This window comes from Oncorhynchus nerka, linkage group LG2 (assembly GCF_034236695.1).
Source record: "Oncorhynchus nerka isolate Pitt River linkage group LG2, Oner_Uvic_2.0, whole genome shotgun sequence".
Lineage (NCBI taxonomy): Eukaryota > Metazoa > Chordata > Actinopteri > Salmoniformes > Salmonidae > Oncorhynchus > Oncorhynchus nerka.
Genome location: NC_088397.1, coordinates 31328986 through 31351206, shown reverse-complemented (window position 1 = coordinate 31351206; position 22221 = coordinate 31328986). Strand labels below are relative to the sequence as shown.

Sequence of the window (22221 nt, the reverse complement as noted above, 5' to 3'; positions counted from 1 at the left end):
TTACAATAGTGCATCTAAATCTTTTAAGGGGGGGGGGGGTGAGAAGGATTACTTTATCCTATCCTAGGTATTCCTGAAAGAGGTGGGGTTTCAGGTGTCTCCGGAAGGTGGTGATTGACTCCGCTGTCCTGGCGTCGTGAGGGAGTTTGTTCCACCATTGGGGGGCCAGAGCAGCGAACAGTTTTGACTGGGCTGCGCGGGAACTGTACTTCCTCAGTGGTAGGGAGGCGAGTAGGCCAGAGGTGGATGCCCTTGTATGGGTGTAGGGCCTGATCAGAGCCTGGAGGTACTGAGGTGCCGTTCCCCTCACAGCTCCGTAGGCAAGCACCATGGTCTTGTAGCGGATGCGAGCTTCAACTGGAAGCCAGTGGAGAGAGCGGAGGAGCGGGGTGACGTGAGAGAACTTGGGAAGGTTGAACACCAGACGGGCTGCGGCGTTCTGGATGAGTTGTAGGGGTTTAATGGCACAGGCAGGGAGCCCAGCCAACAGAGAGTTGCAGTAATCCAGACGGGAGATGACAAGTGCCTGGATTAGGACCTGCGCTGCTTCCTGTGTGAGGCAGGGTCGTACTCTGCGGATGTTGTAGAGCATGAACCTACAAGAACGGGCCACCGCCTTGATGTTAGTTGAGAACGACAGGGTGTTGTCCAGGATCACGCCTAGGTTCTTAGCGCTCTGGGAGGAGGACACAATGGAGTTGTCAACCGTGATGGCGAGATCATGGAATGGGCAGTCCTTCCCCGGGAGGAAGAGCAGCTCCGTCTTGCCGAGGTTCAGCTTGAGGTGGTGATCCGTCATCCACACTGATATGTCTGCCAGACATGCAGAGATGCGATTCGCCACCTGGTCATCAGAAGGGGGAAAGGAGAAGATTAATTGTGTGTCGTCTGCATAGCAATGATAGGAGAGACCATGTGAGGTTATGACAGAGCCAAGTGACTTGGTGTATAGCGAGAATAGGAGAGGGCCTAGAACAGAGCCCTGGGGACGCCAGTGGTGAGAGCGCGTGGTGAGGAGACAGATTCTCGCTACGCCACCTGGTAGGAGCGACCTGTCAGGTAGGACGCAATCCAAGCGTGGGCCGCGCCGGAGATGCCCAACTCGGAGAGGGTGGAGAGGAGGATCTGATGGTTCACAGTATCGAAGGCAGCCGATAGGTCTAGAAGGATGAGAGCAGAGGAGAGAGAGTTAGCTTTAGCAGTGCGGAGGGCCTCCGTGATACAGAGAAGAGCAGTCTCAGTTGAATGACTAGTCTTGAAACCTGACTGATTTGGATCAAGAAGGTCATTCTGAGAGAGATAGCGGGAGAGCTGGCCAAGGACGGCACGTTCAAGAGTTTTGGAGAGAAAAGAAAGAAGGGATACTGGTCTGTAGTTGTTGACATCGGAGGGATCGAGTGTAGGTTTTTTCAGAAGGGGTGCAACTCTCGCTCTCTCTTGAAGACGGAAGGGACGTAGCCAGCGGTCAGGGATGAGTTGATGAGCGAGGTGAGGTAAGGAGAAGGTCTCCGGAAATGGTCTGGAGAAGAGAGGAGGGAATAGGGTCAAGCGGGCAGGTTGTTGGGCGGCCGGCCATCACAAGACGCGAGATTTCATCTGGAGAGAGAGGGAGAAAGAGGTCAGAGCACAGGGTAGGGCAGTGTGAGCAGAACCAGCGGTGTCGTTTGACTTAGCAAACGAGGATCGGATGTCGTCGACCTTCTTTTCAAAATGGTTGACGAAGTCATCTGCAGAGAGGGAGGAGGGGGAGGGGGAGGAGGATTCAGGAGGGAGGAGAAGGTGGCAAAGAGCTTCCTAGGGTTAGAGGCAGATGCTTGGACTTTAGAGTGGTAGAAAGTGGCTTTAGCAGCAGAGACAGAAGAGGAAAATGTAGAGAGGAGGGAGTGAAAGGATGCCAGGTCCGCAGGGAGGCGAGTTTTCCTCCATTTCCGCTCGGCTGCCCGGAGCCCTGTTCTGTGAGCTCGCAATGAGTCGTCGAGCCACGGAGCAGGAGGGGAGGACCGAGCCGGCCTGGAGGATAGGGGACATAGAGAATCAAGGGATGCAGAAAGGGAGGAGAGGAGGGTTGAGGAGGCAGAATCAGGAGATAGGTTGGAGAAGGTTTGAGCAGAGGGAAGAGATGATAGGATGGAAGAGGAGAGAGTAGCTGGGGATAGAGAGCGAAGATTGGGACGGCGCGATACCATCCGAGTAGGGGCAGTGTGGGAAGTGTTGGATGAGAGCAAGAGGAAAAGGATACAAGGTAGTGGTCGGAGACTTGGAGGGGAGTTGCAGTGAGGTTAGTGGAAGAACAGCATCTAGTAAAGATGAGGTCGAGCGTATTGCCTGCCTTGTGAGTAGAGGGGGAAGGTGAGAGGGTGAGGTCAAAAAAGAGGAGTGGAAAGAAGGAGGCAGAGAGGAATGAGTCAAAGGTAGACGTGGGGAGGTTAAAGTCGCCCAGAACTGTGAGAGGTGAGCCATCCTCAGGAAAGGAGCTTATCAAGGCATCAAGCTCATTGATGAACTCTCCGAGGGAACCTGGAGGGCGATAAATGATAAGGAATTATATTAATACGATATTGTATTGTGTATTATCTATTGTTGGGGGGGGGGGGGGGGTGTATTGTATTGGGGAATGAGGTCTGTTGTGTATTGCATTTTTTATTTGGAGGGTGTGGTGTTGATTGTGATATTGTACTTGTAACGGGTTTACCTTAAGTGCCCCTGGAGGGATACATACAGTTTTATTGGATATACCTACTTGGCCTCCCAGATCTAAAAGGGAACTATAAAAAAACTCCAAGACCAAATTTTCCTATACTCTGAGGTCTGTACCTGGCTAACAAAGTTTTTTAAAAATACCATCATAAAAATTCTTGAGTAATCTCTGCTGGACTGGTTCAGATGTTGTCAGTTGTATAAATGCTCCGGACTTGGTAAACAGCCGTAGGGCTGGGGAAATTTAACCGCTCTCACAATATAGAGGCCATCTCCAAGGTAACAGTGAAGCTGAGACTCCTCTTTTCACTCTAAAATGTATGCCATGCAAAAACCATTGATTGCAAAGTTTAAAAATATTCCTCACTTTGACATCTAAATGTTAGCAAATGTATTGAAAATTAAATACAGAAATATATCTAATTTGCTCCCCTGAATCAATACATGTTGGAATAAGGTCTGCCAAGTTCGTTGTTGATCATTGCTGGACAGACATACCATAGATGTTCAAGCCAATTTAAGTCAAAACTGTAACTAGGCAACTCATGAATATTCAAAGTTGCCTTGGTAAGCAACTCCAGTGTATATTTGGATTTGTGTTTTAGGCTATTGTCCTGCTGAAAGGTGCATTTGTCTCCCAGAAAGCAGACTCAACCAGCTTTTCCTCACATATTTTGCCTGTGCTTAGCTCTATTCCATTTATTTTTATTCAACAAAAACAAACTCCCTAGTTCTTGCTGATGACCGGCATACCCATAACATGATGCAGCCACCACTATGCTTGAAAGAATGAAGTGGTACTCAGTGATGTGTACCACTCTTGGATTTGACCCAAACATAATATTTTGTATTCAGGACATAAAGTTAATATCTTTGCCACATTTTTTTGCAATTTTACTTTAGTTCCTTATTGCAAACATGAGGCATGTTTTGGAATATTTTTACTCTGTACAGGCTTCCTTCTTTTCACTCTGTCATTTGGGTTAGTATTGAGGAGCAACTACAATGTTGTTGATTCCATCATCCATTTTCTCCCATCATCCATTTTCTCCCATCACATCCATTAAACTCTGTAACTGTTTTAAAGTCACCATTGGCCTCATGGTGAAATCCCTGAGCGGTTTCCTTCCTCTCCGGGAACTGAGTTAGGAAAGACGCCTGTATCTTTGTCGTGACTGGGTGTATTGATACGTCATCAAAAGTGTAATGAATAACTTCACCATGCCCAAAGGGATATGCAATGTCTGCTTTTTTAAATGTTTACCCATCTACCAATAGGTGCCCTTCTTTGTGAGGAATTGGAAAACTTCCCTGGTCTTTGTCGTTAAATCTGTGTTTGAAAGTCACTGCTCGGCTGAGGGACCTTACAGAAAATTGTATGTGTACAGAGATGAGGTAGTCATTCAAAAATCATGTTTAACACTATTATTGCACACAGAGTGAGTCCATGCAATTTATTATGTGACTTTTTAAGCACATTTTTACTCCTGAACTTATTTAGGCTTGTCATATAAAAGGGGTTAAATACTTAAGAAATTTCAGCTTTTCTTTTTTAATTAATTTGTAAAAGCATATTTCCAATTAGACATTATGGGGTATTGTGTGTAGGCCAGTGCCACAAAATCAAAATTGTGTCCATTTTAAATTCAGGCTATAGCACAACAAAATGGAAAAAGTCAAGGAGTTTGAATACTTTCTGAAGGCACTGTAGACAGTATGCAGAAGTCTACTTTAATAATTTTACTTAACACGTTTACTTGAGAAACAGTGCACATGCAAAGCTTGGCAACAGAATGACAGTAAAATCTCCCTGTTTTCTACCTGGTCACATTTTCCAAAAACTCTTAAATATCTACTCTGAATAAAGATTCAAGGATGTCTGCAGAAAAAGTGGAGTGTCAGCTACGATATGACACCTTGAGTTTGAAAAAAAATCTATTTTGTTTATTGAACTACAGTAAGTGAAGTTGACTCAACACCCGGTAACAGAATGAAGGTAACAGAAACTAGACAATATTTCTTAAACCTACAGAAGGCAAATAGTTTCTGCAAAACGAAGTATAAATTATGATATTAGTATGCAGGGGCCTTCAAGATTGTGTTTTTATGTATTTCTAATACATTTTAAGACTTCTAGTAGATGATTTCTAATACTCCTTTTCCATTTTTGTAACCAGACATTTTTAAGATGGAAAATGGTTGAAAAATGTATCTATGCCTTCATTTCCCTCAAATATAGAATCTTAGCTTTCATTTCACACCAAATATTATATGCTCTTCTAAACGGCACATGTTGGTGCTCAAATCAAATTTTATTGGTCGAATACACAGATTTGTAGATATTGCAGGTGCAGCGAAATGCTTGTGTTTCTAGCTCCAACCGTGCAGTAATACCTAGCAATGAAAATGTCATTAAGAAACAATACACACGTATTCCAGAAAAATAAATAGAAATTAAGAAATATCAGAAATAACGTCAGAAACTGGAATATACATTTACATACAGTACCAGTCAAAAGTTTGGACACACCTACTCATCCAAGGGTTTTTCTTTATTTTTACTGTTTTCTACATTGTAGAATAATAAAGACATCAAAACTATGAAATAACACATGGAACCATGTAGTAACCAAAAAAGTGTTAGACAAATCAAAATAGATTTGAGATTCTTCAAAGTAGCCAAGCTTTGCCTTGACAGCTTTGCACACTCTTGGCATTCTCTCAACCAGCTTCATGAGGTAGTCACCTGGAATGCATTTCAATTAACAGGTGTGTGTCACGTTGGTATAAAGGGATCGGGAGATAGGTGCAGGAATAGTTTTTTTTATTGACCATAATTACAGTGTGCCGTGTAAAGGAACAGGGACGAAGACCAAACAAACACGTATACAAAACACAGGGTTGAAACCCAAACAAAAGAGTGAGGAGTACCTCGAATAAATTGGCCCATTAGGAAGTCCGGGACCCAGTTGCACAGGGAGGGGTTCAGACCCAGGACCCTGAGCTTAGTGATGAGCTCGGAGGGCACTATGGGGTTTAAGACTGAGCTCTAGTCAATGAACAGCATTCTTACATAGGTATTTCTCTTGTCCAGCTGGGATGGGTCAGTGTTTAGTGCAATGACGATTGTGTCGTCCGTGGATCTGTTGGAGCGATCATTAAATTGTAAAATTTAAAATGATCGCAATTTTAAATTGTAGCGGGTCTTGGGTGCCGGTTAAGGTCTAGGGTGCTCATGGGTAATTTAACATGGTTAAGTGACCACGACAGAGATAGGAATGCAAGGACTGACCATCCATGAGATCAAAATGATAGTTTAAACCATGTTTTGAAGCTATACAGTGTTTAATACATGTTATTGTAGTGACCCGCACAGACAGCTGTGAGTTATGTGTTAGGTTAGTTGATTGTGTTGTACGTACCAGCACCCAGTGTTCGCAGGGTCCAACATGCCAATCAACCTGCTATCTGCCAATCACGGGAATGTCTGGAATGTTCTGATGCCGGGCATCCTGATGGTTGGCGGAGGCGGGTTGGGCAGGGGGATGGAGCATTGGAAGTTAAGATCAGGTTTAGCCATTGTTCTCTCTCTTATGTCTGGTCTTCACAAGAGAAGGTCACGGTTATTTTATAGGGTATTCTTCATTTATTTGGCGTGGGCTACGTCCAAACAGTAGCCTGTGTGAAGTTGGGTTAATAAACCGTAAATTCGTAAACTCAAACCTCTGTCTGGAAAATTGTTCCTTTATGATCTAGTCAGGTTATTGGTTATCTAGTTACCTTATGATTTGGGTTCTGATGGGGTAAAACAGTTGATCTAAGATCATGAGTTATATTCGTCAAGAAACAATGGCTTTATCATTAATTTCAAATTAAAACAATTGATGTAATGCCAATCACAGACTGTAGCTTTAAAGATTTCTCAACGCTGTAACCTGTTCACACAGAAAATCTGACAAACTCTGAGTCTGACCAAGATTCAACATGAACAATAATTGCAAACAATATTATTCTCTAAATGCATACATTTCTTGTGTAATTTCGTTAAGACACTCAAAATGTCTCAAAATGCATTCATTTTTAATTAGAAAATTCGTTTTTTGGACGCTTATGGGCGAACATACACACACACACACTGCAGACCGCTGCGGACATCCCTTCCCACACCGTAAGATTTCATGACTACGGATAGATAGCGACATTACTCACGTGCAAACGGGAAATGCAGTTTATAGGTAGGTTAGCTAGGCTACAGTAGAGAGTAATAGTTATTTTGGTTATCAGGCGCAAACTCGATTTTTTTCTAGCCTATGGATAATTCTGGTTGGAATTTTCTTGCGACTTTTTGAACATAATGAGTATTCGTGTTTAAAAAAATAACAATGTGGCATTTTTAACGCTCATGGCCCACAGAAGAGACAACATGCCCAAATTGTCTCTGTAAAGCAAATTTAGCCTACTAAAATTGTGTGTTTCAGAGAGAAACTACAGGACACAAGTAGCCTGAAAGGCCAGTCATATAGCCTATCTATTTCAAGGTCCACAAATGATCAATAAACGTTTTGAACAAGTTTATGCTACATCCTTATTTCAGACAGATGACACCAAAACGCTGACCAAGCCTACACTATTCCTGCGCCCTTTTCTCCTGACATCCTCTTTCAACAGACTTCAAGAGCGTCGGATGGAAATACGCACAGAGTAGACTACAGGAAGGAGAACCACGTCCAGTCGAGTTTGACACAACACCTGAAACACAGCTGATTTTGGAGTTGATCGAATCCTCTATATGCAACGCTGTCCACCAATGATCTGCAGAATGAATACAATACTTCTGCGTAACTTTGCGAAGTTTATTTTATGCTGGAATGTAATTTACCTACATGTTTACGCACAGGTAAGTAGACTAGACGATTGAGTAATATTGTTTTGTATTTTTTGTGGAATAATGAATCTAGGGTTTCCCCCTGTTTTGTTACAGGAGCCTACACTGTGTATATAATAAACCACACACATATGGAATTTGCATGACCATTTTACATAGGCTACAAGCAACATGATGCTAGATTACAGACACAGAGTGTACAAAACACTAGGAACAACTGCTCTTTCCACGACAGACTGACCAGGTGAATCCAGGTGAAAGCTATGATCTCTTATTGATGTCAATCAGTGTAGATGAAGGGGAGGAGACAGGTTAATTAACGGGCCATTAAACAAATGAGACATGGATTGTGTATGTGTGCCATTCAGAGGGTGAATGGGCAAGACAGCATTTTTAAGTTCCTTTGAACGGGGTATATTATGGTAGTAGGTGCCTGTTTGTGTGTGTCAAGAACTGCAACGCGGTCGGATTTTTCACGCTAAACAGTTTCCCGTGTGTATCAAAAATGGTCCAACACCGAAAGGACATCCAGCCATGTTGGAGTCAACATGGGCCAGCATCCCTGTGCAACGCTTGTGACACCCTAGTAGAGTCCATGCCCCGACGATTTGAGACTGTTCTGGCGGCGAAAGGGGTGCAAATCAATATTAGGAAGGTGTTAACCCTAATTGCTCCGGATAAGAGCGTCTGCTGAGTTACAGTAAATGTTCCAAAGGTTTTGTACACTCCGTGTATATTAGGATGTAGGTATGGGGTGAGGGTTAAATGAGAAGGGATGTTAGAAATGCACCATTCAACTAGTAAAACATTTATTAGCCTATGTTTAGGCAGGCTATTGCAAGTCTAGTTGACAAAGTTCTTGGCATAATGCATTTGGTTGCTTTTGTCTTGCATCTACAATCCCCTATATTCCTCTACTCCTATACCCTTTCCTCCCAGTCTATCTTTTAAAATACTTCTTCTGTAAATAATGGTAAAACTAAGATGGACCCCCCCTACACACACACACACACACACATAATGTTTCTTTATATTGGTGCTATTTCATGTGAAAATGTATTCTGTCATGCATATGTTCAGACATGCCCACTTCTGTACTCATCAGTCAATGTTTGCATATTCATTGTTGACTAGTACTCAACATCCACTTTCTCCTTGAATGCATTTAAATGAGGCGGAAGTATGAGCACAGTGCGTCAGCGTGTGGCGATTGCTTACTGTGTGCCAAATGTATATGACATCTGTTTTATTTATGAAGTGTGTTATGCTACAGTATATGTCATTGTCAATATGACCTTTTAGATTTTTATCAAAGTTTATATCAAAGCCACTTTACCATTTCTCCTCGTTATGTTTGAGCTCAAAATGACCTCCGGGGTGAAGATTCCCCTAGGTGCAGATCTAGGATCAGCTTGCCCTCCCCAATCCTACCCTTAACTATTAGCGGGGGGAAATTCTAAACTGACCAAAGATCAGCATCTAAGGGGCAACTTTTTGGAATCAATGCTGCAATCTACTCCGCAGGTTCATCCAGAGGTCGGCCTCACAGCACAGGAGCAGATGTACCTGCTGTATGATGTCAAAGTCGCGTGTCATCAGAACATCTCCACACACAACCCTGCAGGTGGGCAAACACTGACTTACGTACATCATTTTACTCTTTGGGCAGCATAGGTCATTTACAACCTTTTGTTTGTTTGTGTAATCGGTACCCACTAAGCAGATGATTGGTCTACCTCGCTTTAGCAGAGCCCCATTGGCCAGCGTGTTTCCGGGTGGATCCAGACAGACCTTTATGGTAACCGTAGCAGCCCGCCATACTTCAATCCCGCCTGGAGAGACCAAATCCCATGACTTAACGTGTTTTCGTCTCCCGCGTATTGGAAAAGGGGTTTGGGTTTTGAGGGACGGGCAAACACTAGCCTGCTCCACGTTCTCCCAGGCTTCACTCAGTCAGAGGTTGGAGTTGGTGAAAGAGACTGGATGTGGTGCTGTTGCATGTACACTGACAACGCTGAACTCCTTGCATTTCTCACATTGTCAGTCAATGCTCAACATGCGATTTACTGAACTGAGCAATACTTCATGCAAAAAATGTGTATTCTGATATTTATCCAAATTATTTCTCACCCCCCCCCCCCCGAATTATTATAATATATTTTTAATTGCGGTAACTTGAGACAACTTTCAATACAGTATGGATGAAAACTACAATTGGCAGAAGTGGTCTTTGGGAAAATAACTGGGATTATGGCAACCACTAAAAACATTTCGAAAAATCAATTTTAGTGTTCTCATATAGGCACTCTTGAAGAGCGGAGGGAGGCACTTCTTGAAAAGCCTTTATTTACTTGGACTACCACTGCAGTTTGATTAGACAAAGATGACTTAAGATCACAGATATTATGCTGTGTCTCTCCCTAGCCACGGAATCTGTGGGTGCTGAAAGGAGGATTTATTCCATTAATTTGAATCTGTGCCAATTTGCCAGCCCCAACCCTGCGGTTGTTTCTCTTTCTGGCTGCTGCACTCCATGCTATTATCCTCCGTGTGTCCGCCCACATTCTGTAGCAGTGTGAGAGCTGGATAAAAACAAAGCGCTTTGTGTGTTTGATCCAGAATCTACCAATCGTTAAAACCAGGTGGGAGATTAGAAATGTCAGAACGTAAACAGATATTGGAGCATAATGGATAATTAGTGTGTTTATTGTTTGGTGACAGTCTATAGTAAGTAAATCCTGGCTACTTAGAAAAACAGACCAGCTTCTGATGCCCATCCAAATTTAGTCATGATGGAAGTCTTATGGTTTCACTGGGAGGCATTATGAAAATACAGTTTGCTATATACTCTGAGATATGCAGAAATTACTGTAACACTTTATTTTAAGGGTCCATTATAAAACATTTATAAGGCATTTACAAATAGTTTGCCCACCATTTAGTAATCATTATTCCCACGTTTATAAAGGTTAGTTAGCTAGTTATTCACGCGTGTGTGTGTGTGTGTGTGTGTGTATGTATGTATATATATATATATATATATATATATAATACACACACACACAACATGACCAAAAGTGTGTGGACTTGCTTCCATTCAGCCACAAGAGCATTAGTGATGTCGGGCACTGATGTTGGGCGATTAAGGCCTGGCTTGCAGTCGGAGTTCCAATTCATCCCAAAAGTGTTCAATGGGGTTGAGGTCAGGGCTCTGTGCAGGCCAGTCAAGTTCTTCCACACCGATCTCGACAAACCATTTCCGTATGGACCTCACTTGTCATGCCGGAACAGGAAAAGGCCTTCTCCAAACTGTTTGCCACAAAGTTGGAAATACAGAATCGTCTAGAATGTCATTGTATGTTGTAGCGTTAAGATTTCTCTTCAGTGGAACTAAAGGGCCTAGGCCGAACCATGAAAAACAGCCCCAGACCATTATTCCTCCTTCACCAAACTTTACAGTTGTCACTATGGTAGGTATCGTTCTCCTGGTAGCCGCCAGCTTCGTCCGCCAGACTGCCAGATGTTGAAGCGTGATTCTTCACTCCAGAGAACGCGTTTCAACTGCTTCAGAGTCCAATGGCGGTGAGATTTACACCACTCCAGCTGACACTTGGCATTGCGCATGGGGATCTTAGGCTTATTTGCGGCTGCACATGTAACAGTATAACTTTAGGCCGTCCCCTCGCCCATAACCGGGCGCGAACCAGGGACCCTCTGCACACATCAACAACAGTCACCCACGAAGCATCGTTACCCATCGCTCCACAAAAGCCACGGCCCTTGCAGAGCAAGGGGAACTACTACTTCAAGGTCTCAGAGCAAGTGACGTCACCGATTGAAACGCTATTTAGCGCGCACCGCTAACTCAGCTAGCCGTTTCACATCCGTTACACACGAACAGTTCTTGTACTGACATTGCTTCCAGAGGCAGTTTGGATCTTGGTAGTGAGTGCTGCAACTGAGGACAGATGATCTTTACGCGCTTCAGCACTTGACGGTCCCGTTCTGTGAGCTTGTGTGGCCTACCACTTTGCTGCTGAGCCGTTGTTGCTCTTAGACGTTTCCACTTTACAATATCAGCACTTACAGTTGACCCAGGCAGCTCTAGCAGGGCACAAATTTGACGAATTGACTTGTTGGAAAGGTGGCATCCTATAGTAAGGCCATTCTACTGCAAATGTTTCTCTATGGAGATTGCATGGCTGTGTGCTCGGTTTTATACACCTGTCAGCAATGGGTGTTGCTGAAATAACCGAATCCACTAATTTGAAGGGGTGTCCACATACTTTTGTGTATACGTAGTATATTTCCTTAAACATCCTGTGTTGCGTGCTTATTCTTTTACCAGGTACTGCTGGAATGTTTACCAAAGGCATGCATCTATTTGTGAGAAATTACACTGGTCTCTCAACATTTATAAACTATAAATAGTGCTCACTTTAGATTAGGGACTGCAAAAGGACTTTACTAATCATTAGTAAATGGTTTTGTCGTGGAAATTCTTACACAGGGACACCTCAAAGTCAATCTTAAATGAATCAATGTTTTATTGTCAGCACGCTGGAGAGGTACCAACCAATTCAATGCACCATAGTACACATATCAATCAGCAGCTCTCCCTGGGCAGACCCAGCAGTTGTCTTATATACGGCTATACGCAGACAAGTTATATTTGCATGATTTAGCATAATTACTTAATCATTACCGTTTTGTTTCATTCATGTGACCGACCAATACCGGTTCCAAACGTGTGACAGACCAATACCCCACGAGGCTTCTTTCTCTCTTAGCTGAGACCTTGAAGCCGAGATCTTTAGTTTGTTCTCAAAACACGGTCTGGGCGTACTGCCAAAATGCAGCTACTGATAGTGAGGATTTGTACAGTCAGCCACTTGCATGAACACAGAAATTGGTTCTTAGAACAGCACATGAATAAAAGACAGACATTTGTTATAAGAAAAGCACAAACATAAAAATTCCCATTACAGTTTATAAATGTGAGTAAATGATTAATAAATGGTGGACACACAATTTTTATAAATGCTGAATACATGGTTTATTATGGCCCCTTAAAATGTTACTGAAATCACATCAATGACACCACTTATTGGCTAAATGATATTCTGCCTTTCATAGGAGTAAAATAAATAAAAAATACAAACATTATATAACCCCACTTCCCCTCAATCAGTGGTGTATTTGTCTGTTGTATTTGGTTTTTCCAGATAATTTAACCCAGATCTAAATGATAACAGATAATTCTGTTCCCCTATAAGACTGTGTTCCCTTTTCAATTTTAAATGGGGCAATCTGGGATTGATTGGTTCATTCCATTTGAGGCTTTAAATGTAGGATATAAAGCAATTATATGGCTTTGTTGTTTTGATTCTGAGATTGTTCCTTTAAAGGCAATGGCCCAATTCTAATCATTACTGCCCAGTGATCTCTCGTTCAACCGTCAATACGGGCTAAGATCACTCACGCACCTGATCTCAGTTGCATCCATCATTAGCCATCCTATTACCTCTCCCTCGGTGTTATCAAAGGTCGGAGTTCACTTCAAGCCTGGTAATTGAGCAGACTAAGGACGGATGTATCTACAGTATTTCAGAATCATTCTGTACACCTGAAATAAAGGATTTCCTCATTTACCAGGCCAAATATACAGTGGCAATTTTCCCGACACATTTTATGTACTGAAAACCCATTAGTAAAAACATGTTTTTTTGTTTATAATTTATTTAGTCCATTAATTAGAAACTTGGTTTAATACAGTAGGCCTATGGACATTTTCAAGAGGAAAATCAGATATTGAAGTTGAATTCACCGATTTTGAGCGCATCATGCCAAAATGTCATAAACCAGATGTCTCAACTGTTGACTCATTTATACTCGCTTGTGCGTCCTATTCGGTCTGAAGGCCTTGTTTGACACACGTGCTAGCCTATTGGCCACGTTATGACTGACGTGTGATCACTGTCCTTGCTAGTTTGATTGTATTGACATTCCCAGCCTTAGTTAGTCATCTGTTTTTGTTCAAAATATTGGGTCGTTGAAACTGAAACATCCCAAATGGGTGGAGGCAACAAACAATGTACCAGGCCATCTGTGCTTTACAACCAGGTACATTTATTTGTAATTCCAAAAATATTGCTATTTGTAAATTATATTAATCATGCATTGAACTGCGTCCATTTATTCTGCCAACAATGCCTTACTTTCTACTTCATGGAATTTTGAGTCAAATAGAACCTATTTTTAAAACTTCATGAAATTGGTTTTGAAGGATAAACTGGGAATTTGATATTTTTGACTGATATTATCATTGTCGGTTTCATGTCTTCAAAGTAGTTAAAAAAAAAAAAGTCAGTTCCACCTTTAAGGTATTTCACAGTGTCTGCACATGGGACCCACCTGGCAAGTGGTCCCAAAGTGGTCCCAAACCCCAATATGGCACATTTCCTGTCTGTCAGTTTAAATCAATACAACGTGCTTTGATGTCTCAAATGATAATGTGACTCAACCCAGCTATAATCAGATCCAATTTGGCTCTGAGATAATGAAGTATGACATCATACGCATAATAGGAAGGCTACTGCAGCTGAGACACTGAAATATACAAATATCTACTATTTAGACCTGGATTGCAATTAGGGTTGGAAACTTTCCGGTAAATTTCCGGGGGGTTTCTGGAAATTTTCCATGGGAAGTTAGGCCTGGGAATTTTGCTTAAATTCATCAAAAAAGTTAGCTTATAAACAGTGAAACATTTTTTGTGGGAAGCACATAAGGCAAGTCTAGGTCATGTGGCATATGTTGGTTAAACTATCCACAATTCAATGGAATTACAACCCTTTGCATGCACAGTGCATTCTTCCATCACATGTACAGCTGATTCACAAGTATGAGATGCTATTGAGCCCACACTACTACACTGTCTGAGCCAAGGACTACATGCTTTCTGGTAAGTTTAGATTACAATACTGGGTGGGGTGAATATATTTTATATTACATTATTTTTTTGTTAACTATTAAATTGTAGCCTACAACAAGGTGTGTTTAAATATTTTTTAAACTTGTAAACAATTTCTGCTAGTTAGTTTTTGCTACCATGTGGGGTTTAGCTTGCTTGAGCCTGTTAACTGAGGAGTGTTAATTCACCTGTTTCCATACATGTTTCATTTTAAAACATTTGTCTTAAAAGGAGTTGTTTAATCTAACTGCTTAACTATTTATCTGTACATGGAATTGTATTTGTTTTGTGTTTTTACAATTTTTTTCTAATCTTTACAGGAAAATGCCACGGGCACTATCTGATGTGTGGAGACATTTCACTGCAGCTAATGTTGAAGGAAAAGCTGTGTACATTTGCAAATACTATGCCAAATCATATGTGAAGAATACAACAAAGATGCAGAATCATCTTGGCAAGTGCATAAAGTTCCCTCAGCGCTCACAACAAGCATCCTCTGACAAAAGTTCCTCTACTTCTATTCGAGTTGAAAATTATGAATTAGACCTTATCAATAGCAACAGTTCATGGTCCTCCTGGAATCTGAAGTTTTTTTTTACTCAATAGAGGAACGTAGTCAGAGAGATGCAGATGATGACCTTGGACCGCAGAAGGTTTTTGCACTGGTGACAAACAATGCTGTGACCATGAAGGCTGCTTGGTCTAAAGTGGAGTTTTAACCTCACATCACACCAATTGGCTGTGCTGCTCATGCATTGAATCTGCTCCTCAAGGACATCATGGCCCTGAAAACGATGTATACACTCTACAAGAGAGCCAAGGAAATGGTTAGGTATGTGAAGGGTCATCAAGTTATAGCAGCAATCTACCTCACCAAGTAAAGTGAGAAGAATAAGAGCACCACATTGAAGCTGCCCAGCAACACCCATTGGGGTGGTGTTGTCATCATGTTTGACAGTCTCCTGGAGAAGAAGGAGTCTCTCCAAGAAATGCCGATATGGACAGCCCCATCAAGAGGATCCTCCAGGATGATCTATTTTTGGAGAGAGTGGTAAGCAGCCTGAAACTCCTGAAACCTACAACAGTAGCCATTGCACGGATTCAGGGAGACTAAGCGATCCTGTCTGATGTTCAGACTCTGCTTATAGATGTAAGACGACATTTGTACTGCCCTGCCCACTTCACTGTTGCTCCAAGCAGAGGAAACTGCAGTTCTGAAATGCATCACAAAGCATGAAGACTTCTGCCTGAAGCCCATACACGCCACAGCATACATGTTGGACCCCAAGTATGCTGGCAAGAGCATCCTGTCTGGTCCAGAGATCAACAAGGCCTATGGTGTCATCACTACTGTGTCTCGTCACCTTAGCCTGGATGGGGGCAAGGTTCTTGGCAGTCTGGCGAAGTACACTTCCTAACAAGGGCTTTGGGATGAAGATGCAATATGGCAGTCGTGGGAACATATCTCATCAGCCACCTGGTAGAAGGGACTTTGTGGATCTGAGGCTCTGTCACCTGTTGCCTCCATCATCCTCTAAATCCCACCAACATCAGCCGCTTCGGAGCGCAACTGGTCCTTGTTTGGGAACGCACCCACCAAAGCACGCAAGAAGCTGACCAATACAAGGGTTGAGAAATTGGTGGCCATCCTGGCAAATTTGAGGCTTTTTGAGCCTGACAACGAGCTATCCTCAACAAGGTTGGAAAGTGACCGTGAAGATGAGGTGGACATTGAGGTCCGGGGAGAAGACATGGAAGCATGAGAGGAAGACGACCAAAGCTTTAGTTTCTGGACTATCATTTTACAGATGTATATTGAAAATGTTTTTGGGAGATGCGATGGCTCATTGGGGATCATTCAATATTCCCTTTCTTTTGTTGTTCAGTGAAATCATCCCATGTGAAGAGGCAACTCATTTAATTAAAGTTCAATTCGTAACTAAATTGTTTTTATTTCTATTTGAAGGATTTAATCATTTGCAATTGTCTACTTATGATAAGGTAAAGGGTTTATGTTTCTGTCTCCATATATGGTAAATATATCCAATGCAAAAAACATCTACATTTAAATGATATTGATATTAATTCCCATATATTCCCGTTAATTCCCACTGAAAGTTTCCACCTCTGAACATTCCTGAAAATGTGCAACCCTAATTGCAATCATAAGATATATTAATTTATTTAAATCTATTTACTTCTTATTTTTTCTCAGTCTTAGGTCTTTATTACTTAGTCTCAGCTTGCATCCCAAATGGCACTAAAGGTAGTGCACTATAAAGGGAATAGGGTGCCATTTGTGACGCACTCCCACCCTAGTCACTTGTTTCACTGAACCATCAGGAGGGCTAGCTGACAAAAGACGACAACCTATTACTCCTAGTGCTCTCCCACTAGCCTACTCATCTGGTGGACAGATGGTGTGTGTGTATATATAGCTGTAATGACTATGAGCAATGTTTTTGCACTTGTCGCTAATGAGTGACTCATAAGCTTTGTCTTTCCATCTCACACTCTCATCATGGAATATAGATTAATATTAGAAATGTGTTTAATCAAGGGAGCGGAGGTTTAAATATACATAGTGGGAGAAAGAGTTTTTGTCCATGGAGCCGATATGTAGTAAATTGATCCTTCTTCAGCTTGTTTCATTGATGATGTGGACTGAGTGCACACTGCTGGATATTTGCCCTTTCTTAAATTGAGTGGATCAATGTCCAGTGTCTGCAAGATCACCAGCACTTACCATTGACAGGCACAAAAGCAACAAGTCAATGAAACCTTTCAATGATAATGCCTAGAGTTCAATAGCAATGATTTCTTTTAAGTTCAGATTTATCCTAAGGGAGTGGCCATGATATTTGGCCTGGGAGCCTCCGTTCCTTTGATGACGATACCCTCTAACACAATGTCCAAATAATGTCACTTATGAAAGTAAAAGCCTAAAATATCTACATCACATATATTGATGTTTGTAATTGTGAAGATTTTAGGTTTTATAAAAACCTTTTTTTTTCTCTGTTCACTTCCAAGTCCAGACAAGTGCTTTCTGATTACTCATTGGACCATATATGAATGTTCTGGGAGCCTAAACCTACAGTTTAAATAAGCCAATTTATCACAGGCAATTAAGTCACTAAGTTGAGAGCCAGTGAGAAGGTCTGTGAGAGGGGTTTGTTCATGCAGGAACATGTACAGTATTGGTTTTTACATAAGAGTGTAAAATAACAGGAAGGATAAACCAATATCATAATATGCCTTCCAGATATCAAACACAAATAAACCAATATCACAATATGAATTGCTCATATCGGTATCAAACACAAATAAACCAATATCACAATATGAATTGCTCATATCGGTATCAAACACAAATAAACCAATATCACAATATGAATTGCTCATATCGGTATCAAACACAAATAAACCAATATCACAATATGAATTGCTCATATCGGTATCAAACACAAATAAACCAATATCACAATATGAATTGCTCATATCGGTATCAAGTGAAATCTATATATTTAATTCAGTATTGGTGCCCACCACTTATATTACCTAACTCCCCTTTCCCACTATGTATCCAGATGACCTTTGTGCCCCTGGCTGGGATGGTCTGATCTGTTGGCCTCAGGGATCCCCCGGAGCGCTAACCAAGGTCCCCTGCCCCAGCTACATCTACGACTTCAACCATCAAGGTATTGGGGTACAGATAGGCTATACTCATGGGGCCATATTTATTAGGTGTTTGCACTGGGTGCAAAGTTTGCACTTTTCTGGAGGGGGGATGTACACTGAGTATACGGAACATTTTAAGAACACCCGCTCTTTCCATGACGCTACCAGGTGAATCCAGGTGAATGCTTTGATCCCTTCTTTATGTAACTTGTTAAATCCACTTCAATCAGTGTAGATGAGGAGGGAGGAGACATGTTAAATAAAGATTTAAGCCTTGGGACAATTGAGACCTGGATTGTGTATGTGTGCCATTGAGAGGGTGAAATGGGCAAGACAAAAAAAAATGTAATTGCCTTTGAACGGGGTATGGTAGTAGTTGCCAGGCGCACCAGTTTGTGTCAAGAACTGTGACGCTGCTGGGTTGTTCAAGCTCAACCGTATCCCCGGGGGGAACAGAGGCGGGGTGACCCACTTTGTTGTTGTTTGAAATGAGGATTCTAGCTTCAATGTTTTACTTCTGAGCTGGTGCAAACCCTTAGTAAATCTGGCCCATGGTAACAATTGAATATACTGAATACCGTTTTAACTGCAGTACCATTGTGTTAAAATCCTGTGTGTTGCATTATGTGGTCATTATATGGAGACAAGCAATGTACATGTAATGGATTTGACGTATTGAATGGTTTGATGAGCATGAAAACGATGTAAACCATATCCCGTGGCCGTCTCAGTCACCAGACTTCAACCCAATTGAACACTTATGGGAGATTCTGGAGCGGTGCCAGAGACCACGCTTTCTACCACCATCAACAAAACACAATTGTAGAATTTCTCATTGAAGAATGGTGTCGAATCCCTCATATAGAGTTCCAGTCACTTGCAGAATCCACTCCAAGGTGCATTGAAGCTGTTCTGGCTCGTGGCGGCCCAACACCCTATTAAGACACTTTATGTTGGTGTTTCCTTCGTTTTGGCAGTTAACTGTATGCTGCAATGTTAATGACCAGACCGTGTGTGTGTGTGTGTGTGCGCGTGTGTGTGTGTGTGTGTGGTGTCTGTGTGCGTGTGTGGTGTCTGTGCCTGTGTCTGTGTGTATGTCCAGGTCATGCATACAGGAAGTGTGATGTCAACGGTTCCTGGGTTTCTGTGGAGGGGTTGAACCGAACATGGTCCAATTATTCCGACTGCTTAAAATTCCTTTTACCTGGTCAAGAGGAGGAAAAGGTAATCCCAATCACCACTTCAGTCACACCTAAGACTCCAATTAACATGGTTGTGGTTGCAGACTTGACTCATGACAATGCTTGAGTTGCTCTGACTCATGCTAACAGCGGAGCTACACTGGGGCGTCGGGAGCACAGGCAGCTAGCATGGAAGCTAAAAACCTAACTTTTTCCCGGCGTAAAAATTGTGTAGTTAGAGTGTGTAGTCTTAGAGTGATTATCTTAATTTACCGAGGTTAGCTAGCCAGCTATTTTGTCGTCCTTAACGTAGGAGACACTCCTAGCTAACCAATAGCCAGCCAACGTCTACTGAATAGAACTTTCGCATTCCGGTCGCATTCCGCTTCGCTCCACAGGTAGTATCACATTTTCATTTCATTTCATTACAGTCCCAACGGTGTGATTTGTTTGATCGTAGCTAGCTACATAGCTAGCTACATAGCCGTCTTTGTTTCAAAGATAATTGTGTAGTCTAGAGCGATTTTCTAGGTTAGCTAGCCAGCTATTGTCGTTCTCCTAACGCAACGTAACGTAACCAACACTGCTAGCTAGCCAGCTAGCCCCCGAAAAGCAGCATTGTAGAAACTTCACACTCAACGGAACGACTTGATTAGGGTAGTGTCAACAACGCAGCTAGCCTACCTCAGCAGTACTGTATCATTTTAATCATTTTAGTCAATTAGATTCTTGCTACGTAAGCTTAACTTTCTGAACATTCGAGACGTGTAGTCCACTTGTCATTCCAATCTCCTCTGCATTAGCGTAGCCTCTTCTCTAGCCTGTCAACTATGTGTCTGTCTATCCCTGTTCTCTCCTCTCTGCACAGACCATACAAACGCTCCACACCGCATGGCCGCGGCCACCCTAATCTGGTGGTCCCAGCGCGCACGACCCACGTGGAGTTCCAGGTCTCCGGTAGCCTCTGGAACTGCCGATCTGCGGCCAACAAGGCAGAGTTCATCTCAGCCTATGCCTCCCTCCAGTCCCTCGACTTCTTGGCTCTGACGGAAACATGGATCACCACAGACAACACCGCTACTCCTACTGCTCTCTCTTCGTCCGCCCACGTGCTCTCGCACACCCGAGAGCTTCTGGTCAGCGGGGTGGTGGCACCGGGATCCTCATCTCTCCCAAGTGGTCATTCTCTCTTTCTCCCCTTACCCATCTGTCTATCGCCTCCTTTGAATTCCATGCTGTCACAGTTACCAGCCCTTTCAAGCTTAACATCCTTATCATTTATCGCCCTCCAGGTTCCTCGGAGAGTTCATCAATGAGCTTGATGCCTTGATAAGCTCCTTTCCTGAGGACGGCTCACCTCTCACAGTTCTGGGCGACTTTAACCTCCCCACGTCTACCTTTGACTCATTCCTCTCTGCCTCCTTCTTTCCACTCCTCTCCTCTTTTGACCTCACCCTCTCACCTTCCCCCTACTCACAAGGCAGGCAATACGCTCGACCTCATCTTTACTAGATGCTGTTCCTCCACTAACCTCATTGCAACTCCCTCCAAGTCTCCGACCACTACCTTGTATCCTTTTCCCTCTCGCTCTCATCCAACACTTCCCACACTGCCCCTACTCGGATGGTATCGCGCCGTCCCAACCTTCGCACTCTCTCCCCCGCTACTCTCTCCTCTTCCATCCTATCATCTCTTCCCTCTGCTCAAACCTTCTCCAACCTATCTCCTGATTCTGCCTCCTCAACCCTCCTCTCCTCCCTTTCTGCATCCTTTGACTCTCTATGTCCCCTATCCTCCAGGCCGGCTCGGTCCTCCCTCCCGCTCCGTGGCTCGACGACTCATTGCGAGCTCACAGAACAGGGCTCCGGGCAGCCGAGCGGAAATGGAGGAAAACTCGCCTCCCTGCGGACCTGGCATCCTTTCACTCCCTCCTCTCTACATTTTCCTCCTCTGTCTCTGCTGCTAAAGCCACTTTCTACCACTCTAAATTCCAAGCATCTGCCTCTAACCCTAGGAAGCTCTTTGCCACCTTCTCCTCCCTCTTGAATCCTCCTCCCCCTCCCCCTCCTCCCTCTCTGCAGATGACTTCGTCAACCATTTTGAAAAGAAGGTCGACGACATCCGATCCTCGTTTGCTAAGTCAAACGACACCGCTGGTTCTGCTCACACTGCCCTACCCTGTGCTCTGACCTCTTTCTCCCCTCTCTCTCCAGATGACATCTCGCGTCTTGTGACGGCCGGCCGCCCAACAACCTGCCCGCTTGACCCTATCCCCTCCTCTCTTCTCCAGACCATCTCCGGTGACCTTCTCCCTTACCTCACCTCGCTCATCAACTCATCCCTGACCGCTGGCTACGTCCCTTCCGTCTTCAAGAGAGCGAGAGTTGCACCCCTTCTGAAAAAACCTACACTCGATCCCTCCGATGTCAACAACTACAGACCAGTATCCCTTCTTTCTTTTCTCTCCAAAACTCTTGAACGTGCCGTCCTTGGCCAGCTCTCCCGCTATCTCTCTCAGAATGACCTTCTTGATCCAAATCAGTCAGGTTTCAAGACTAGTCATTCAACTGAGACTGCTCTTCTCTGTATCACGGAGGCGCTCCGCACTGCTAAAGCTAACTCTCTCCTCTGCTCTCATCCTTCTAGACCTATCGGCTGCCTTCGATACTGTGAACCATCAGATCCTCCTCTCCACCCTCTCCGAGTTGGGCATCTCCGGCGCGGCCCACGCTTGGATTGCGTCCTACCTGACAGGTCGCTCCTACCAGGTGGCGTGGCGAGAATCCGTCTCCTCACCACGTGCT

At 43.3% G+C, this 22221-nt stretch overlaps 1 protein-coding gene across 1 annotated transcript in view; it reads left to right on the top strand.

The window, feature by feature from the left end:
• Positions 1–7388: 7388 nt before the first annotated feature.
• LOC115134294 (parathyroid hormone 2 receptor-like) overlaps positions 7389–22221 on the top strand; it is a 42364-nt gene continuing 27531 nt past the window's right edge. Inside the window, exons 1-4 of the mRNA XM_029668117.2 lie at positions 7389–7594; positions 9107–9206; positions 18146–18256; positions 19339–19460. Coding sequence (XP_029523977.1) covers positions 7487–7594; positions 9107–9206; positions 18146–18256; positions 19339–19460 — 441 coding nt within the window. The 5' untranslated portion in view covers positions 7389–7486. The remainder of the gene's footprint in view (positions 7595–9106; positions 9207–18145; positions 18257–19338; positions 19461–22221) is intronic.